At 38.7% G+C, this 18,171-nt stretch overlaps 1 protein-coding gene across 6 annotated transcripts in view; it reads right to left on the bottom strand.

Annotated features, from left to right (window-relative positions):
* PTPN14 (protein tyrosine phosphatase non-receptor type 14) overlaps positions 1-18,171 on the bottom strand; it is a 267,307-nt gene that overhangs the window by 69,392 nt on the left and 179,744 nt on the right. For all 6 annotated transcript variants that reach the window (XM_069066059.1, XM_069066058.1, XM_069066063.1 and 3 more), the window contains 3 exons: positions 14,921-14,988; positions 7,902-7,972; positions 5,441-5,528 (listed from right to left, as the gene is read on the bottom strand). In XM_069066059.1, coding sequence (XP_068922160.1) covers positions 5,441-5,528; positions 7,902-7,972; positions 14,921-14,988 — 227 coding nt within the window. The remainder of the gene's footprint in view (positions 1-5,440; positions 5,529-7,901; positions 7,973-14,920; positions 14,989-18,171) is intronic.

Here is an 18,171-nt window from a genome sequence, read left to right as displayed (position 1 = left end):
AAAATTGAGGCCTACAAGTCATATTTTGCAAAGGGTTCTACTCTTAACCTTTGCAAACACTAAGTCAATATGGAAAGTAGTTACACCTAATGTAATAGTTTAGATGAAGCTATGCCTAGAACAGGTCAGTAATTGATGATATGTTTAATCTTCTGAAAAATTAGAGAATATGTTGGAGTCTTTTTTCCAAATCAAGATATTTTTCAAGCATTTACTTTATAAGGTCAGTAATGACCTGTGTTACCCAGAGGCAATACATCAGTTCAGTGGAACCGAAGCATCTTGAGAAAAGAAATACTTTTTCTGGAGGGAGTGGGTTGTGATATATTTTTCCTCAGACTGCTCTTTAACATAATTTAGCTCTATGTCATTCCTTCCACTACCATTATAGGGATTCCAATAATCCTACAGTCTAAAAGTTTCTTCTTAAGTCACAAAAAGCAAAGGTAAAAAGGAGAGGGCATAATTAGAAATTCTGCTAAATCACAGTGCCACCAAAAGAAATTTGTATTATCTCTCTATTTGCAAAAATGAGGGGGCACCAGAGGTCTTCTCTGATTTTCCCATTTAAAAGAAACTTAGTACTGTGGTTTGTATTAACAAGGAGGCCCGTCTTAACTTCTTGGCTGCTTCTATCCCCTGATACTGGCTCCAACCTCAAAATATCTCAATACTAAATTTTTTATTAAGAAGTCCAGAATGGGGAGAAAAATCTAAACTTTTAAACCAGCACTTAGGGGAAACATTAGATCTCCACTCCCCAGTCTAAAACAAGCAAAATAGTTGGCAGTTGGAAAGTCAATTTTCCAGACAGAGTAGAAAAGTTTCCTCTAATTTTTCAGTGACCCAGCATATCATAACAGTATGTGGGCTGCTGAAATATAAGTAGGTTGCAGATGGCAACATAAGGCATTATTGCTGAGAAAATGGATTACAACCCTACAAAGGGCAGTCATCAGAGACACAAAAGAAAATTAAACAAATCTGAAAGAGGACCATTTAGCCATTTTCACAAGCTATAGCCACTCTCTTAGGCTCCCCCCAATGCACATGGGCAGTTCACATTAAAAGCAAATTGCACATGTGCAAAGAGGAACAGGCCACTTATAGTGCATCCAATGAAGTCAGTTCTAACTGAAATGCTTGTGATGAAATTGCAGTCAGGTATAAAATTATTGGAATGAGCCGGTGGTATTTAGGTGTCTGATGAAGTTCCACTTTTCTACTGGAAGGGGGTTGGGGAGGATGGAAAGAAAAACCAAACTTGGCCTTGAGCATAGAGGCACAATATTCTCTTGCCTTAAGAAATGTGTTCTCTGAGGGGCGGCCAGGTAGCACAGTGAGTAAGAGCACCAGCTCCAGTGTTGAGAAGACCTGGAGATCGAATCCTGGGCTCAGACACTTAGCACCCACCCAGAAACACCTGGCTGTGTAACCTTGAGCAAGTTACTTAACCCCAATTGCTTAGGGGCAGCCAGGTGGCTCAGCGAGTAAGAGTACCGGCTCCAGTGTCAGGATGACCTGGATCAAATCCGGGCTCAGATACTCAGCACTACACCCAGAAATAACTGGCCATGTAACCTTGAGCAAGTTACTTAACCCCAATTGCTTTAAAAAAAAAAATGTGTTCTCTGTATCATATCAGATGCCCTTTCCTGTGATAACAGCAGACAAAACAGAAAAGAAAGGGGTTCACAGAACTGGCTTATTATAAGCCAAAAGATAAGAAAAAGATGACAAATGTTGGCCAAGACGTCCCAGGTGGCCATCTTTAATTATACATACTTTACATTAACTTGGGAAATAGCCATTTGTCTACTTCCTTGCCATGGTTGCATAGCAATGTGTCTGCCCTGCAAATAAATAACAATGACTAATTCATTCATTTTTCAAATGAGTATATCGCCATTTAACTGGCAGCAAAGGCTGATAAATGTTTTGTGTCTACCTAGAGAGCTGCCTTACACTTAGACAAATTTTGTAAATTTGTGGCTATAAAATTTTAGGCTGCTTTGGGTTTTGTGTTATTTCACATTATATTTCAATGAATGTATGATCCCACTGATGTAGGAATCTCTAATGATGCAGGTCTCAAAACATCTCCGCCTATTCATTTTGCATAACTCTTGTTTGTCCTTATAGAAATTCTTTTCAGGAGGCCTACTCAACATGTTAAGAGCTATTCTCTATATCTCTTGACCTCAAAGGGGTACCAAACAAGAAGAGAGGCTATCTGGGGGTCATCTTACCATTGTTGCTATGTAATGAGCTCATCTTCTTTTTCCAGTCAGGCATTCTTTGATAGTACTTTTTATGACATCTCCTCAATACAATGAAGAATGTCAATCGTCCAGACTATGAAATGCAGTTAGACAGATAGCCTATAGAGCTTTTCTGTCAGTACATGAATCTTGGAATAACACTAAAGATGACTACTGAACTGGGCCCAGAAATGAAAAGAAGGACAATGAGCTCGGATTGCTTTTGGGAAAGACCCACAGTTTTTCATGCCAATATTCTTCTGTTTTCTTTAAATTTCAAGCACAATGTTCTTTCCACTACACCAAGAATTCTTCTCTGTCCTTATGTTTCTCCATCTCTGCAGTATATTAGCTACCTTCTCCATCTAGATATTCACTCTTCTCTGAGTTTTCATGAAGTGACCTTGATTTACTTTCCTCCCACCTGTTTGATTATTCTTCCAGTTTCCTTTGCTGAATTATCATCCATCTTGCTCCCCTTAACCATGGGTATATATCGAGGCCATCTTTCCTCTACATCTGTCTCTTGATGAGCTCATTATCACCCACAGACTCAATTAGAACCTTTAAACAGATGCCTTCCAGGTCTATGTGTCTCTCTTGTGTTCCAGTCCTATATCACCAAATGTTAATTAGCTGTTTTCAACTGGATGTTTCACAGGCATCTCAGATTCAACATGTCCAAAACAGAACTTGTTATCTTTGTCCATAAACCCTCCTTTCTCCATAATTTTCTTTTTTTGGGGGGGGGGAGGGAAGACAGAAGGTAGGGTAATTGGGATTAAGTGACTTGCCCAAGGTCACACAGCTAGTAAGCGTGTCAAGTGTCTGAGGTCATATTTGAACTCAGGTCCTCCTGACTCCAGGGCCTGTGTTGTATTCACTATACCACCTAGCCACCCCTCTAACTTTTTTCTTACTATTGAAAGTACCATCATTCATTCAGGCACTCAGGTTCTCAACCTCAGAGTCATCCTGGATTCTTCCTTCTCTTTATTTTTTCTTTTTTGCAGGGGGGAAGGCAGGGAAATTGGGGTTAAGTGACTTGCCCAAGGTCACACAGCTAGGAAGTGTTAAGTGTCTGAGGCCAGATTTGAACTCAGGTCCTCCTGACTCCAGGGCTGGTGCTCTGTTCACTGCACCACCTAGCCCCTCTTCCTTCTCTTTAACCTCCCCCTCTCTAATCCAATTAATTTGAAATCTTGTTGTTCTGACATTCATAATATCTCTCACATCTATTTCTTCTCTCCCCTCATAATACTATCCTCCATCTGTAAAGCCAATCATAAGCAGTTTTCCAGAGAACTACTGCTATGAACAGCTTTAAGGTCCTGATTACATAGTATAGTGAGCTTCTATTTATTCAGCAGTAAATTAAAGCAAAACATTCACAGAAATCAAAGTACAGCATTCACAATATTATGACATAACAACTTATCACTAAAATGGCCAGATAGTTTTCACCAAAGTGGCCATACCTCAAGTCTCTCCCTTCTCTAGTGCATCTTCTATACCAAAGGTATCAAATACAGGGCCCATGCATCCACGAACATTCCCAAGAATGGCCCAAGTCAGATGAAAATGTATCTGACAAAGCTAATATGGAAATATACTTTGCATGATTTCACATGTATAATTGATATCGCATTGTTCACCACCTCAGTGGATAGGGGAGGAATGGGAAGAAGGAAGAGTATTTGGAATTCAAAATTTAAAAAAAGAATTTTAGAAATAAGTAAATAATAGTATATATTTTTTAAGTGTACACACAGGGCAGCTAGGTGGTGCAGTAAATAGAGCACTGGCCCTGGAGTCAGGAGGACCTGAGTTCAAATCTGGCCTCAGACACTTAACACAAAACTAGCCATGTGACCTTGGGTAAGTCACTTAACCTCAATTGCCCTACCTTCCCCCCTCCAAAAAAAAGTGTACATACACACACACACATTCCTTATAGTTTGATGTTAGTGGATTTCCCAAATTTCACTCACATATAGTAAAATCAACATAGCTACTTGGGGAAAAAAAAGTAATTGGTCAATATTTAACAAAATAAATAAAAATACAATAAAACATAGATAATATTACATTTTAAAACAAAGTCAATATGAAACCTGCAGGGTGCCTTATGTATAGATTAGTGGCCCCTTTTTCTATTTGAAGTTGATAACACCACTCTACCCAGTTATCAACTAGTTCCTAAAAAGCACGCATTTGACCATGTCACTCTCTTCCTCAAAAAGCTCCTTGGTTCCCAGTTGACCAAGAATAAAACACAAACTCCCGTTTTTGGTATTTAAATCTCTTCACCACATGGCTCTAGCCTACCTCTCCAGTTTTACTGCCTATCAGCTCCATTTCCAGCACTATATGTTCCACATAGAATTCTATCTTCTGCCTCTGTAGTTTGGCAAAGGTTAACTCTTATGCCTGGAATGGATTTCCAATTCAACTCTTACTCTAAGAATCTCTATTTTTCTTTAAAGTTCAGCTCAAGTGATACCTCCTAACTGAGGCCTTTACTGACTCCATCCCACTTTCTACCTCTGCCATGCCTGATGCCTACTCTCTTCCCCACCCATAAAATTACTATGTATTTATATTGCATATATTTTGTATTTACTTATATGTATACATATTGTTTCCCTCAATAGACTGTGAGCTCCTAAAAGGTAGAAACTTTTTCTACTCTTCTTCCCCAGGGCCCATTACCCAGATATTTCATAAAATCTTGTTGATTATATGAACAGCATACTTAATACTTCTGTCCTTTTGATTTTTATTTAACTTTTGGTTTCTGTGCTTCCATACTGGATTTTAAGATCCCTGGGGAAAGAGACCATGATCTTATATCTTTTTGTACACCTGCAGCATCTAGAAGAGTTCTGTGAACACAGGCCTCAACAAATATCTACTGAATTAGTGAATGGAAAGTACTCACTTATTAAAAAGAGAAATTGTTTCACAGTACTCACTGGACACTCAAATTTTATTTATCACAAACAATAAACATTGATTCAGTCATTGAATATTTGATTATCTACCCTGGGCAAGGCACTGTGCAAAGTACCACGGAAAATATACAAAGACAGGACAGTATAGTCTTTGTCCTCTAAAGTTTAGAAATATCTGCACCTTTTCTGAAGAAGCCACACAAAGGAAAAGCCAGAGTACATTACCTTCACAGGGAAGCTTTCCTGTCCAAACCCATCCAAACGTTCCACTTCATTGATATACATGAGTTCAGCTTCCGCTGGCAGGATTCCACTAGAACCAGAATAGTATCAAAAGGAGGAAACGGTTAAGGAGGACAAAGCCAGTGGAACATTTGAGCCTCATGATGCCAAGTTCCATAACTGTTTTTTAGCTAGCCCAGCTTGGGAGTAGCAATCATCACAAGGCTGGAATAACATCATGTACCACTTGGTCACCTGGTCACCCATTTCCATAATCCCAAGAACTGCTTCTCCCTGGAGTGTACTTTAACTAAGCAGGAAAATGGAAGGAGAGCTGCAAAAACTCTTCTCTTGAAGAGCACTGTGCTGCAAACACTAAAAAATTATCCCAAATGGCCTTGTGAATAACGTAGCCTGCTCAAGGCTAACACAAGTCATTTCCTATATTTTGGATAATTCTCCACTACCTTAAATTCGAAAATATTATTTTTGGATGCAAAGAATCAAGATGAAAGTTCAGATATACTACACTTGCCCTCTAACAATAGAAGGGAAGGATGGGATGGGATGGGATGGGATAGGATGGGAAGGATGTTTATTTTGCAATAGCCTACAAGGGCTTCAAGTAGCTCTCTGTGACATCAAGCCCTCTAGTGCTTCCTTGACTCAAAGATTCTCACCATTTCCTTCCAAGTTTAGCCCTTTATCTTTGTCACTATTGGTAATGGTTAAACCTAGAGATAACTACTCAAAACAATATTTTTATCCCATACTCCCAGGATTTCAAGGATAAGGAGTGTCAGGAAGTTTGCAGTACTGGCAGCATATGGAACAAATCCATAGAATAAAGATTTCTCCTGACTTTCTCCAGCCAAATGGCCGTCAAGGACTCTATAGCAGTAGGACGATTCTGGGTCAAAACAATTAAAAGTACAACTTCCAACAAAATTTAAAACTCCAAGAGTAAATAACACAGATTGAATCACAAACTGGCTGAAACAGATTTTCTAACTTGATCTTTTATGCTGACAAGAGTATGTATGAGAGGCAAGGATATGTAAATATTAATACATCCTAATGTATGGAAATTAAGAATCTGTTCTATTGAAGGCTATATTAAACATAGTCTTCAATAGGAGAGCCCCCCAGAATGACAGTCCAGATTCTAGCCTGGCCCCTGAGACCACAGGAGAGCAATTTGTATCGATACAAACTGGTAATTACCTGCTGCATCAGTCCCCTTCTACCCTCACAACCTAATTCTTACTCAACTCCTAATTCCAACCCTACTCCTAATTCTAACCTTATGTAGGTATATATTGTTTTACTGCACTTTTATTTACTGGGCTTTGCAGATATTCTCTTTTAAACAAATTGAAAACTTGACACTCTGTGTCAAGGAAGTTTATGGGCACCATTTTTCCAATAGCATGAGCTCACATCATGTCTCTTGTGTCACATTTTGGTAATTCCTGCAACATTTTAAACTTTTTCATTATTATAACATTTGTTATGGTGATCTGTGATCAGTGATCTTTGATGTTACTCTTGTAATTGTTTTGGGGAGCCACAAACTACCCATATAAGACTGTGATAAATGTTGTGTATGTTCTGACTTATCCACCAGTCATTCCACCATCTCTCTCCTTCTCCTGAGGGCTCCATATTCCCTAACACACAACAATATTGAAATTCAGCAATGCTGAAATCCTTAAAATGGCCTCTAAGTGTTCAAGTGAAAGGAAGAGTCCATCAATGTGGTGAACTTCACTGCTGTCTTATTTTAAGAAATTGCCACAGAAACCCCAACCTTCAGCAACCACCACTCTGATCACTCAGCAGCCATCAACATCAAGGCAAGACCCTCCACCAGAAAAAAGATTATGATTCACTAAAAGCTCAGATGATGGTTTGCATTTTTTAGCAATATTTTAAAATTATAGTACGTATATTTTTAGACATAATATTATTACACACTGAATAGATTACAGTATAGTGTAAACATAACTTTCATATGCATTGAGAAACCAAAAAATTCATGTGACTCACTTTACTGAGATATTTGCTTTATTGTGGTAGCCAAAGCTATTGAAGAACCAGAAAAGAAAGTTCTCAACAGCAAAGTCCTTGGCACCATTAAAGGGTTCAGCACAGAATCAGATAATGTGTTATTGATGGATATGACACTAAAGAAGATGTCTTGCTTCTGGACCCCAAGAACCCTTCCTTCTAACTTGCAGCTGAACCTCAATCTAAGTGTTGTCTTCCCCTTTGAGAATGTGAGTTCTCTGACAGAAGGGAGAGTCCTGCCTTTTCTATTTGTATCCCCAGTGTTTAGCCTAGTGCTCTACACAAAGTATGTACTTAATTTTTTTTATTCCTCCATTTTTTCATTCATTCATTCATTCATCCATTCATTCCATACAGTTAGCACTCATCTTCCTCTGCCCCATGTCTCCCTTACCTGTGTGCTTTATGCTCCTGGGCCACTTTCTGGGTCAACTCCTCCAGGACGGTTTCTTCCAGTGCCAAGTCCTACAGAAATAGACACCAACAAGTGTCATAAATATCTTGACATTCTCTCTCCTTCCCCAATTCAAAGCTCTCCTCCAAAATGCACCTTTCCAGGAAATCACACCTGACAAACTCACCCAATGGCATACATTTGTGAGTTGTTTTAAGGCTTCCTGCATAACACAATAATTTTATTTTGCTGATAACTTTTTAAGTTTTCTTAAAGCACTGCATTTATTCATGTTTTATATTACCAAAAAGATAGACTATATGCTTACAGAGGGCAGGAAATAAGTCTTCTCATATATTTCCTATAACCACAACAACTTCAATGTGCAAAGTATCCTAAGCTAACTAAAGATCATACAAATGTCTGATTGAGAGTAACTTAGTGGAAGTAGGGGGAGGAGGGGCAGAATGGAACATTCCAGCACCATCAGAGGTCCCAGATTTAGCACAGAGCACAGGAACAGGTGCCAAATATCAGCTTTGTCACTCACTCACTACCCAGGTCCAGGTGACAAATCCAATGCATACTAGGGAGGGTACCTGAGCCTAAAGGTGGAATTTCAGGGTGATGAACAGCCACAAGCCCTACTCTGGATACTTATTGCATGCTTGCTTCTGAATTTGCAAGGAGCTAGTTCAGAAGCAAATAGTTGACTATCTGGCTTTGTTGCCAGGGGCTGAATGGAATCTCAGCTCTAGCCTCCATTCCAGTCTGAACGTGCAGTAGAAAACACAGGGAAGGGATATCAGACCAAAGCGTAATCTGCAGTCCTATTGCTCTGAACCAGCAAAGCTTCTCAATATGATAGTGTCTGAGTCCAGCAGTAGTCTTCCAAAACTCCAAAGGAAGCAAGCTCACAAGTGCTCTGACTCAAATCCAGGTCAGAAACTTGCAGAGCTGAGTCTGGGAGGGTAGGTATCAGACTTTGTCCTAGATCAGACGACTCTGGAAAAACTAAAAGCTTGCAGGTCCCCAGCCTGAGCTGTCTCTGAGATACTGGAATAACATGACACTCAATACCCCCAAGAGAGCACAAGCTCAGCCCATGCCTTCTGAAAGTACAGAAAACCTGGCCCTAACATAAAGTCCAAAGTCATGAAGGAGGCCAGAAGAATAAGCAGTACAAAAAAAATTTGACCATAAAAGGCTATTATGGTCACAGGAATACCCAAGACATAAACCCAGAAGAAGAGAATGACTCCAAAGCATCTACAAGCAAAGCCTCAAAGAAAAACACAGGTTGTGTCCAAGTTCAACTAAAATTCATGGAAGAGATTAAGCAAGAGTTTTTAAAAGTTCAAAAAATTGCTTTTATAAATGAAATTAGAGTGCTAGAGGAAAAAATTAGAAAGGAAATAAGAGCTATGGAAGAAAGATTTGGAAAAGGAATTAACAGTTTGGCACAAGGGGTACAAATCCTTGCCTAAGCAACAAGCTATGAAATGAAAATGAAGTGAATAAAAGCTAATGATTTCATAAGACAGCAAGAAAAATAGAAGCAAAGGTTAGTTATCTCACAGCAAAAATACCTGACCTGGAAAACAGACAGACTTAAGAGAGAAAAATTAAGAATGACTGGATGGTCTTCAAGCTATGACTACAGAAAGATAGACATCGTATTTCAAGTAATTACAAAAGGGAACTGCTCAAATGTCTTAGAAAGAATCCACCAATCACCTCTAAAAAAAAACCCCAAATTAAACCTCCCAGGAACAGTACAGTCAAAATCAAGCACTTCTAGGTCAAAGAGAAAAATAATGCAGGAAACCAGAAATCAAGAATCCAAGTACTGAGGAGCCACAGTCAGCATCACACACATTTTAGCATCTGCCGTTATAAAGGAATGGAAAGTTTAGAATGTGATACTCCAGAAGGCAAATGATATAGGCTTACAATCAAGAATAACTTATCCAACAAAAGTGAGTATAATCCTATAAGGGGAAAAGAATGAATCTTTAATGAAAGAGGACTTCTAAGCATTCCTGATGAAAAAACCAGAGTTACACAGAAACTTTGAAGTACAAACACAGTAATCAAGAGAAACATTTAGAAGGTAAACATGAATGAAGAATCCTAAGGGACTGAACAAGAATAAACTGTTTACATTCTAAAATGGGGAGATAATACATGTGTCTCTTCAGAACCTTACCATCATCCAGGGTCATAGAAATTTAATTATCCAGAGGACCTAGGAGTGTCTATTATATGTTTATAATTTTAAAACAAGAATGGAAAGAGAGGGGAAGATGAATACACTGTGAGAGGGGAAATGGAGGGAGAAAGAGAAAATTATCTAACATAATTGGGGTAAATGAGTACAAGTTCATACATATAAGGAGAAAAGGATGGGGGGAGGGAACACACTTGAAATATACTGTCATCTAAATTGTCCAAGGAAAGAAATAACACACACATACACAAATACACACACACAGATAGTTACAGAGATACATTTCATTCAACAGTGAATCAGGAAGGAAAAGGGAGAAGGGAAAGAAAGGAATAGGAAGGAGGGTAGATTCAGATTAAATGAGGGATTGTTGTCATTAAACCGTATCTGACTCTCCATGACCCTATTTGGGGTTTTCTTGACAAAGATACTTGAGTGATCTGCCATTTTCTTCTCCAGCTTATTTTACAGATAAGAAAATTGAGCCAAATAGTATTAAATGATTTGCCCTGGGTCACACAGCTAGTAAATATCTGAGGCCAGATTTGAACTCAGGAAGATGAGTCTACAAGCAAGGGATTAGTCCTAAGTAAAGTTCTGACTAAGGATGTACAAAAAATATTTGCAGCTACTTTTTTTTTTTTTGCGGTGGCAAAGAATGGGAAATGTAAGGGACCCCCATCAATTGAGTAACAGTTAAACAACTTAAATGGTATGAATGGGACTGAAAGTTATTGTGCTATAAGAAACATTAGAAGGGATAGTTTCAGAAAAACCTGAGAAGACTTACAGGAACTAATGAAAAGTAAAGTGAATAGAACCAGGAATTTCTATGATAAGAAGGCTGTAAAGATTTTGAAAGACTAAGGAAATCTGATCAGCATGATGGTCAACCATAATCCCAGGGGCCTCATGATGAAATATGGTGCTCACCTTCTGATAGTTAGATGATGAATAGACAAATAAAAGCCATGATCATGTGATCAAACTATGAAATGTAGGGTTATTACAAGGAAAAATGTTCAAAGCTTGAATCAGCTTTGAGAGATAAATGAGGTCACCCTCTTCATTGAAGGTCTTCAGGCAAAGGATATATGACTGTTTGCTGCAGAGACTGCATAAAGAATTATTTTCAATCCTTGGCTGAACTAGATGACCACTGAGGTTTCTTTTAACTCTTAAATCCTGTGATTTTATCATCCTCACAATAACCTTATGAAATAGATGGGTATTATTCTTGAAGTTGGTAGTTATGTCTTCTCTCCTTCAAACTAAATCAATCTATTCTTATGGCATGATTTCAAGACCTTTAAATATCCAGTCTGCCCTCCTCACATTTACCAATGTTCTTCTTTAAATGTGACATGAAGAACAGACCTCTCCAAATGTAACATGACCATGTGAGGATACGATGAGGTTTTCTCCTTCCTAGGCATAATTATCATGCCCATTTTATAGATGTAGAAAGAGATGAAGCTCTTAGAGGGTACATGACTTATTCATAGCCCCATAGCTAGTGTCAAAGGCAAGATTCACAATCAGGTCTCAACTCCAGGTGCAGCACTTCCACTTGCCCAAGCAAGTAAGATCATAGCTGAACTCTATAGTTGTTCCAGATTCTTCCCACCTTTACACCAAATGGGAAACAGAAGACCTATCATCAATTAGCTTTTCATTTCAATGTTGAGTTCTGAAGGGAATACCAGGGGAGAACCAAGACAGTGTGATCAAACTAAATGATTACTAAGGATCATCCTAGATATATAGAATTTGCCAGGAAATAGACAAGATAATCAAAGCAAGAAAATTGAATAGTAAGCTATGAATTTCACTACTTACTATGTAAGGAAATACAAATCTTCCATGTGGCTCCTTCCACCTACACAGATTACAACCCTTCCATATCTTAGTCTTAGAGAGTTGCCTGAGACCCAAAGAGATTGACTTTCCCATGGTCAAACAACTAATGAATTTGAGAGGAGGGATTTTACTCAGATCTTTCTGACTTAAGCCTAACATTCCATCTATTGCTCTATGTTGCTTTTTAGGGTAAGGGTAAGGGGCAGGATACATATAGATCAACTACTTCAACATTGCTTTCTTCGCATCTTTTGACTAAACTGACTTGTGTCACAGTAAGTTTCAAATCCTAGAGCATTTTCAGATTTGCTCTGAGTAGAAAATATACTACACATTTTACAAATTCAGCTGTATGTGTGCATATCTCTGCAATCATTTTATAAAACTCAGAGTTTAAGAGAATTAAAGAAATAAAGCAGTCTTGGAGGGTGGAGAAACTATTTTACAAAACCTCAGATCTAGGTTTTAAACAACAAGAACGACAAAGTCAGTTATTGTACTTAGCTAAACTGTCTCTGTCTAGAACTCGTGGGCCTCCCTTTGGTATTTGTCTCTGCCACAGAAAAATGTGAGAGTGGTACCATGCTGATGAAAAATAGCAGGGTACATGTCTGTACATAACCACCCACCTATGAGATCCATTTAACTCTGTTCTTTCAACTGGTGAAAAAATGCCATGACATATTTTGGAACCTTAAAAGATCAAATAGAACTAAAATCTGTAGTCCCTTTTCCCCCTAACAAGTGTGTGCAACTCTTTGTCTGAAAGGAGAGGGAGCATGGAGTAGAGGACAGAAATCTGGCTTCTGAGTCAGGAAGAGTTGGGTTCAAGTCCCACCCTTGACAGAGATTGACTACGTGTCCTGGGTCAAGTTAACTGAGTTCTCAGTGTCCAAGGCAATTTTCTAAGCCTGTACATTGGAGAGTAGATGTTGGCTCTGCACTTGTACAATATGTTTTACCAGGAGATCTCCATACTGATTAAATTACAGGTTCGGTCCAAAAAAACTGAAATGCCACATATATTCACAGTATTTAATTATAGCCTTACACTAGTTCACCAGTATCATGAATTTTCTATCTCAATGCTCTGATTAGAACTAGAAAATATGTTTATAACCTGTAGAGTTTAAAATCACCACCCAGTAATTTATTAAAATGCCCCCTGGAACACAGTATTAAAAGAACTATATAAAATCTAGTAATCAATCATTGTCCCTGACCACCTTTGCTCCATGCTTCAAAATAGGCTTCAAGAACATTAAGCAGGGGCACTTAGGTGGAGCAGTGAATAAAGCACCAGCCCTGGAGTCAGGAGGACCTGAGTTCAAATCCAGCCTTAGACACTCAACACTTACTAGCTGTGTGACCTTGGGCAAGTTAATCCTAATTGCCCTGCCTTCCCCCCTCCAAAAAAAAAAAGACGAAGAGAGTAGAGAGTCAGCCAGCTAACATTTATTAAGCACTTACTATATTCCAGGCATGGTGGTAAGGGCTGAGGACGCCTCAATATACATACATTTATACCACATATGGAATTAGTGCCTAGTAGAATGCCCTGAAAAATTCAGTGCCTAAAGAACACCAACTGCTGATGACAAGACCCCATAACAATTTACACCAAGTGCCAACATCTGTGCTGCTAACAGTTTCTGCTAATTTTTCCAATACAGTTTGTGACTCAAAGGTTGTAATCTCTGTTAACTACATTATTGTTTAAAAGAAGAGAGTTAAAAGGAATCAATGTAAAATTCATCCCTATGGTTCAAAATATCAACAAATATAAGATGGGAGGGATAGGGCTACAAAGCAGTTCATCATAGAGGAAAAAAATCAAGGAGGGAGTTATAGATCACGCTACTCATTAATATAAATATATAACACCCAGAGAAAGGCAGCTTTATCCTCGTAGTTACTAGTCTTTGCTCTGTTCAGAATACTTTACAATATCTTAAAATTTTGGAGCAAGAAGGAATGTTACAGAGATCATTTGGCCTGCCTCCTAATTTTATGGATGAGTAAACCGAGATGCAGATAGATTAAGTGACATCTAGAATGTCACAGAGGGGCGGCTAGGTGATGCAGTGAACAGAGCACTGGTCCTGGAGTCAGGAGGACCTGAGTTCAAATCCAGTCTCAGATACTTAACACTTATAGCTCTGTGACCTTGGGCAAGTCACTTAACCCCAACTGTCCTATCTTCCCTCCTCCAAAAAAAAATTAGAATGTCACAGAGCAAATTAGTGACAGTACTTCTATCTATGTGCTTTCTATTACATTCAAACAGACTAGATGCTAGTCATTCCAGAATTTTGTAGAGGTGACTCCAGATTGCCGTGGAAGAATAGACTAGACAGTCTCCAGAATCTCTTCAAACAAAAAACATTCTTTTTTTTAATGACTCTAGAACCAAAAAACCATTAATGATGCATGTAATCTTGTCTATGATGTCAATTCCTTTGTGAATAGGGGTATAATTTAACATTGGCTGAGTACCCAATACATCCAAAGTCTTTTACTAGGAACTAGAAAATATACAGAGGGAGATTCCATAGGAAGGGAACCATTGATCTTCTCTAATAGGAAAGGTTCTCAATTTTTTGGACAAAGGATAGAGTTGTTTCTTACTGTGGGCAGCTCTCGCCATCCTCTGTAGCTATAGGAATATCCCCAGCCACACTGCCAGTTCACTACAGAAATGGGTATTTTGCAAGTCCTGTCCTGTGTATCCTAATCACGCCTACCCTTTCCCCAAACAATGCTTTTTTTTTTAAGAGTGTCCCAACTCTGAAAGAATATCATTCAGCTTGCCAAGAGAACATACATATCATGCTTTGTGTTTCTCTTTTGAAAAGTTTCTCTTTTCAAAGGAAGGATCCAAGTCCATCTGGAAACAAAAAGCAAAATAAGAAGTGGGGAAAACACTCACCATAGGAAATAACACATATTCTCGGAGGAAATCTTGAGATTCAAATTGATTGTAGTCCCCAAAATCAGCTGAAGAAAAAAAAACAAAAAAGAAAGAAAGAGAATGATATTTAATATAATATGGATTGAAAGGTGAGGGGGGGGGGGAATACAAATCTATAAACTTACATCAGCTTAAGATTTTCCGGGGAAAAGTTTTTTCCCCCAGTGAACAAAAAAGGAATAGATGGCTTCTTTTATTAAATACTACAAGAATGCATTTTTTTAATTTTATTTTTTTGCAAGGCAACTGGGGTTAAGTGACTTGTGTAGGGTCACACAACTAGTCAGTGTTAAGTGTCTGCAGCTGCATCTGAACTCAGGTCCTCCTGACTCCATGGTTGGTGCTCTATCCACTATGCCACGTAGCTGCCCCAAGAATGCATTTTTTAAACAAAAGCAACAAAATTAAATCAATACCTTTCTCTTTAGGCTAAAACCCTCATTTTCCCATTCTAGAGTGTTGACTCAGCATCAGTAAAAGATAAAATACTAATAACAACAACTACAACTACAGCAACAACAACAATAATTGCATTTATACAAGGTGTCCCCAGAAGTCTTGGTGTAGGAACCTGCACCAAGACTTCTGGGATACCTTGTTTAGAGCTATAAAGCATGGTGAAGTGTTTGATCCTCACAACAACCCTGGGAGATAGGAGCTGTTATTATATGCATTTTACAGATGAGGAAATTGAAATACTAAAACTCCATGGTCATAAGCTAGCCACTGCTTCACTAAACCAGATACTAACTCACCACATTTATGACCTGATTTTTTCCCCTCACTTCCTCCTATTTCCTGATTATTATATGAAAACGGTGACAAATGTATGTTCACAAATAGTTGCTACTTATGCTTACCAAAAAGCTAAACATCAAAGTATGCATACTTAAAGCATGAAGAGAGTAGGAATTTTTAAAAGGGCTTTCCTTTAAAAATTTAGTCAAGCCTGCATTTATCAATTTGTTAAATATGAAACTATTCATATCTTAAGAATAACTTGCCAAGGGGGCTTTTAAACTTTGTTTTAATTTGGAGAGCTGAAGAGCAAACACCATTTGTAACTTTTCATATTTCTGAAGCTGGAAATCCCCACCATAAATCACCCTTGGCAAGCACCCTTAGAAATCTTTACACCTCCTAGACAATTTCACATGTTGAGAGATGCCAAAAATGCTGTTCTGTCCTGTTTTCAGCTCACGGAGGTATGTTCTAGCATACATGGAGAGAATCAAATGTGTCTATACCATAAAGTGACAGTAGTTCTTAATCCACTCTCCTCGTACCCAGAAGTAAATTTAAGATTTTATTTCGGTATCTCATTAGATCTCATGTAGAAAGTTGGCTTTCAGATAAGTACATGTATACAAAGAGAAAGCAGAGTTGATTACTCATGCCACCTACAAAGGCAGCACGGTACTAATTACATATTGGGTGGGATGTGTTCAAGGACAGCAGACTTTGTCCTGTCTGTCAATCTATTCTCAAGTGCAGGGAACTGGAGAGTCCATCTCTTCAAATGGCTAACATTGCTCTTAAGAAAATTTTTCTAATTACACAATGAGAATTCTTAGGGAAAAACTGATAAAGTATAATTGGAGATTTTACCATAGCTATTAGTAGCAACTTTTTAGGAGCTCAGTATCTAGTGCTATGTACTTCACATTTTAGACACTTAGTAAATGTTTGTTCAGTTAATTGAATAAGCATTTGTTAATCGTGTACAGGGGACTATGCTGGCCAGTGGAATTCAAAGATTAAAAAAAGAAAACTGGACCTGTGCTCAGAGAACAAATATACTTTCCACTGTAGGGATATAATATGTACCATATCAGTAAATATTGTGTGTATGTGTGTTTGTGTGTGCGGTGTATGCATGTGTGTATGTAAATAAGTATGTAAGCATAAAGTGTGCATGTGTAGTATATCCGTGTATATGTGCATAAGTATGTAAATATAAAGCTTATGTGTTCGTGTATGCAAATAAGCATGTATGTATAAAGAGTGTTGTGTGCATATGTGTGTATGTGAATAAGTACATATGTAGAAAGTTTTACAGGCAGCTAAGTGGCACTGTGGATAGAGAGCTGGGCCTGGAGTCATGAAGACTCATCTTCCTGAGTTCCAATCGGGCCTGAGACACTTACTAACTGTGTGATCTTGGGCAAGTCACCTAACCATGTTTGCCTCAGTTTCCTCATCTATAAAATAAGCTGGAAAGAAAATGGAAAACCACTCTAGCATCTTATCTTTGCCAAGAAAACCTCAAACCAGATTTGGACACAACTGAAACAAATGAACAACAACAAAAATAAGAAAATAATTTCCAGAGGAAGAAAATCCTAATAAGTGAGGCAACAAGAAAAGATGGTGAGCAGGAGGTGGTATGTGAGCCATGCTCCAAAGAAAGCTAAAGTTCTGAGACAGGAGTGAGGAAGGAGGGCAATACAGACACAGGGGAGCATTTATGCAAAGACATGGAGGGAGGAGGTCAAATGTTGTGTAATGGGACTAGAAAAGAGAGTGGGCTGGAAAGTGCAGCATATGGCACCAGGCTGAAAATGCAGGTGGCAGCCAGACCGTGGAGAGCGTTAAATGCCAGGTTTAGGAGCTGCCACTTTGTCCTAAAGATCTCAGGGAGCCATTGGAGATTTTGGTGCAGGTGGATGGCATAGTTAGAACTGTGTTTTAAGAATATTAACATGGCAGCTGTGCAAAGGAGGGATTAAAGAAGAAAGAAACCAGAGGTGGAGGAAGTCAGTTATGAGGCTATCACCAACAGTGCTGTTGAGACATAATAAGGGCTCAAATTAGGGTACAGGCTGGGTGAGTGAAGAGAGGGGGAGGATCACCATGCACTGAGGAGGTAAGAGGGACAAGCCTTCACAACTGATTGGACATGGGGGGGGGGGGGAGGAAGGAGGGGAAGAGCCAGAAGGAGAGGAAGAAGGAAGAGTCAGACCAGGAAGACTGGAAGCATGATGGGACCTTCAAAAGAAGCAGGGAAATTTGGAGGAGGGGGAACTTTGGGGGGGTTGGGTTGGATTCGAACTTGAGTCTTCCTGCCTAGAGGCCCAGCACCATATTCACATTCTTTTATATTCTAAAAGAATTGTTACCAGAAACCATTTTACTGCTAAATGTCACCAAAATCCAAAGATGCACACACACACACACACACACACACACACACACACACACACACACAC

The sequence above is a fragment of the Petaurus breviceps genome, unplaced genomic scaffold (genome assembly GCF_028583685.1).
Source record: "Petaurus breviceps papuanus isolate PSGF00001 unplaced genomic scaffold, PetGlider_PUasm1.0 90702, whole genome shotgun sequence".
NCBI lineage: Eukaryota > Metazoa > Chordata > Mammalia > Diprotodontia > Petauridae > Petaurus > Petaurus breviceps.
This window is presented reverse-complemented; position numbering and strand designations above follow the sequence as displayed.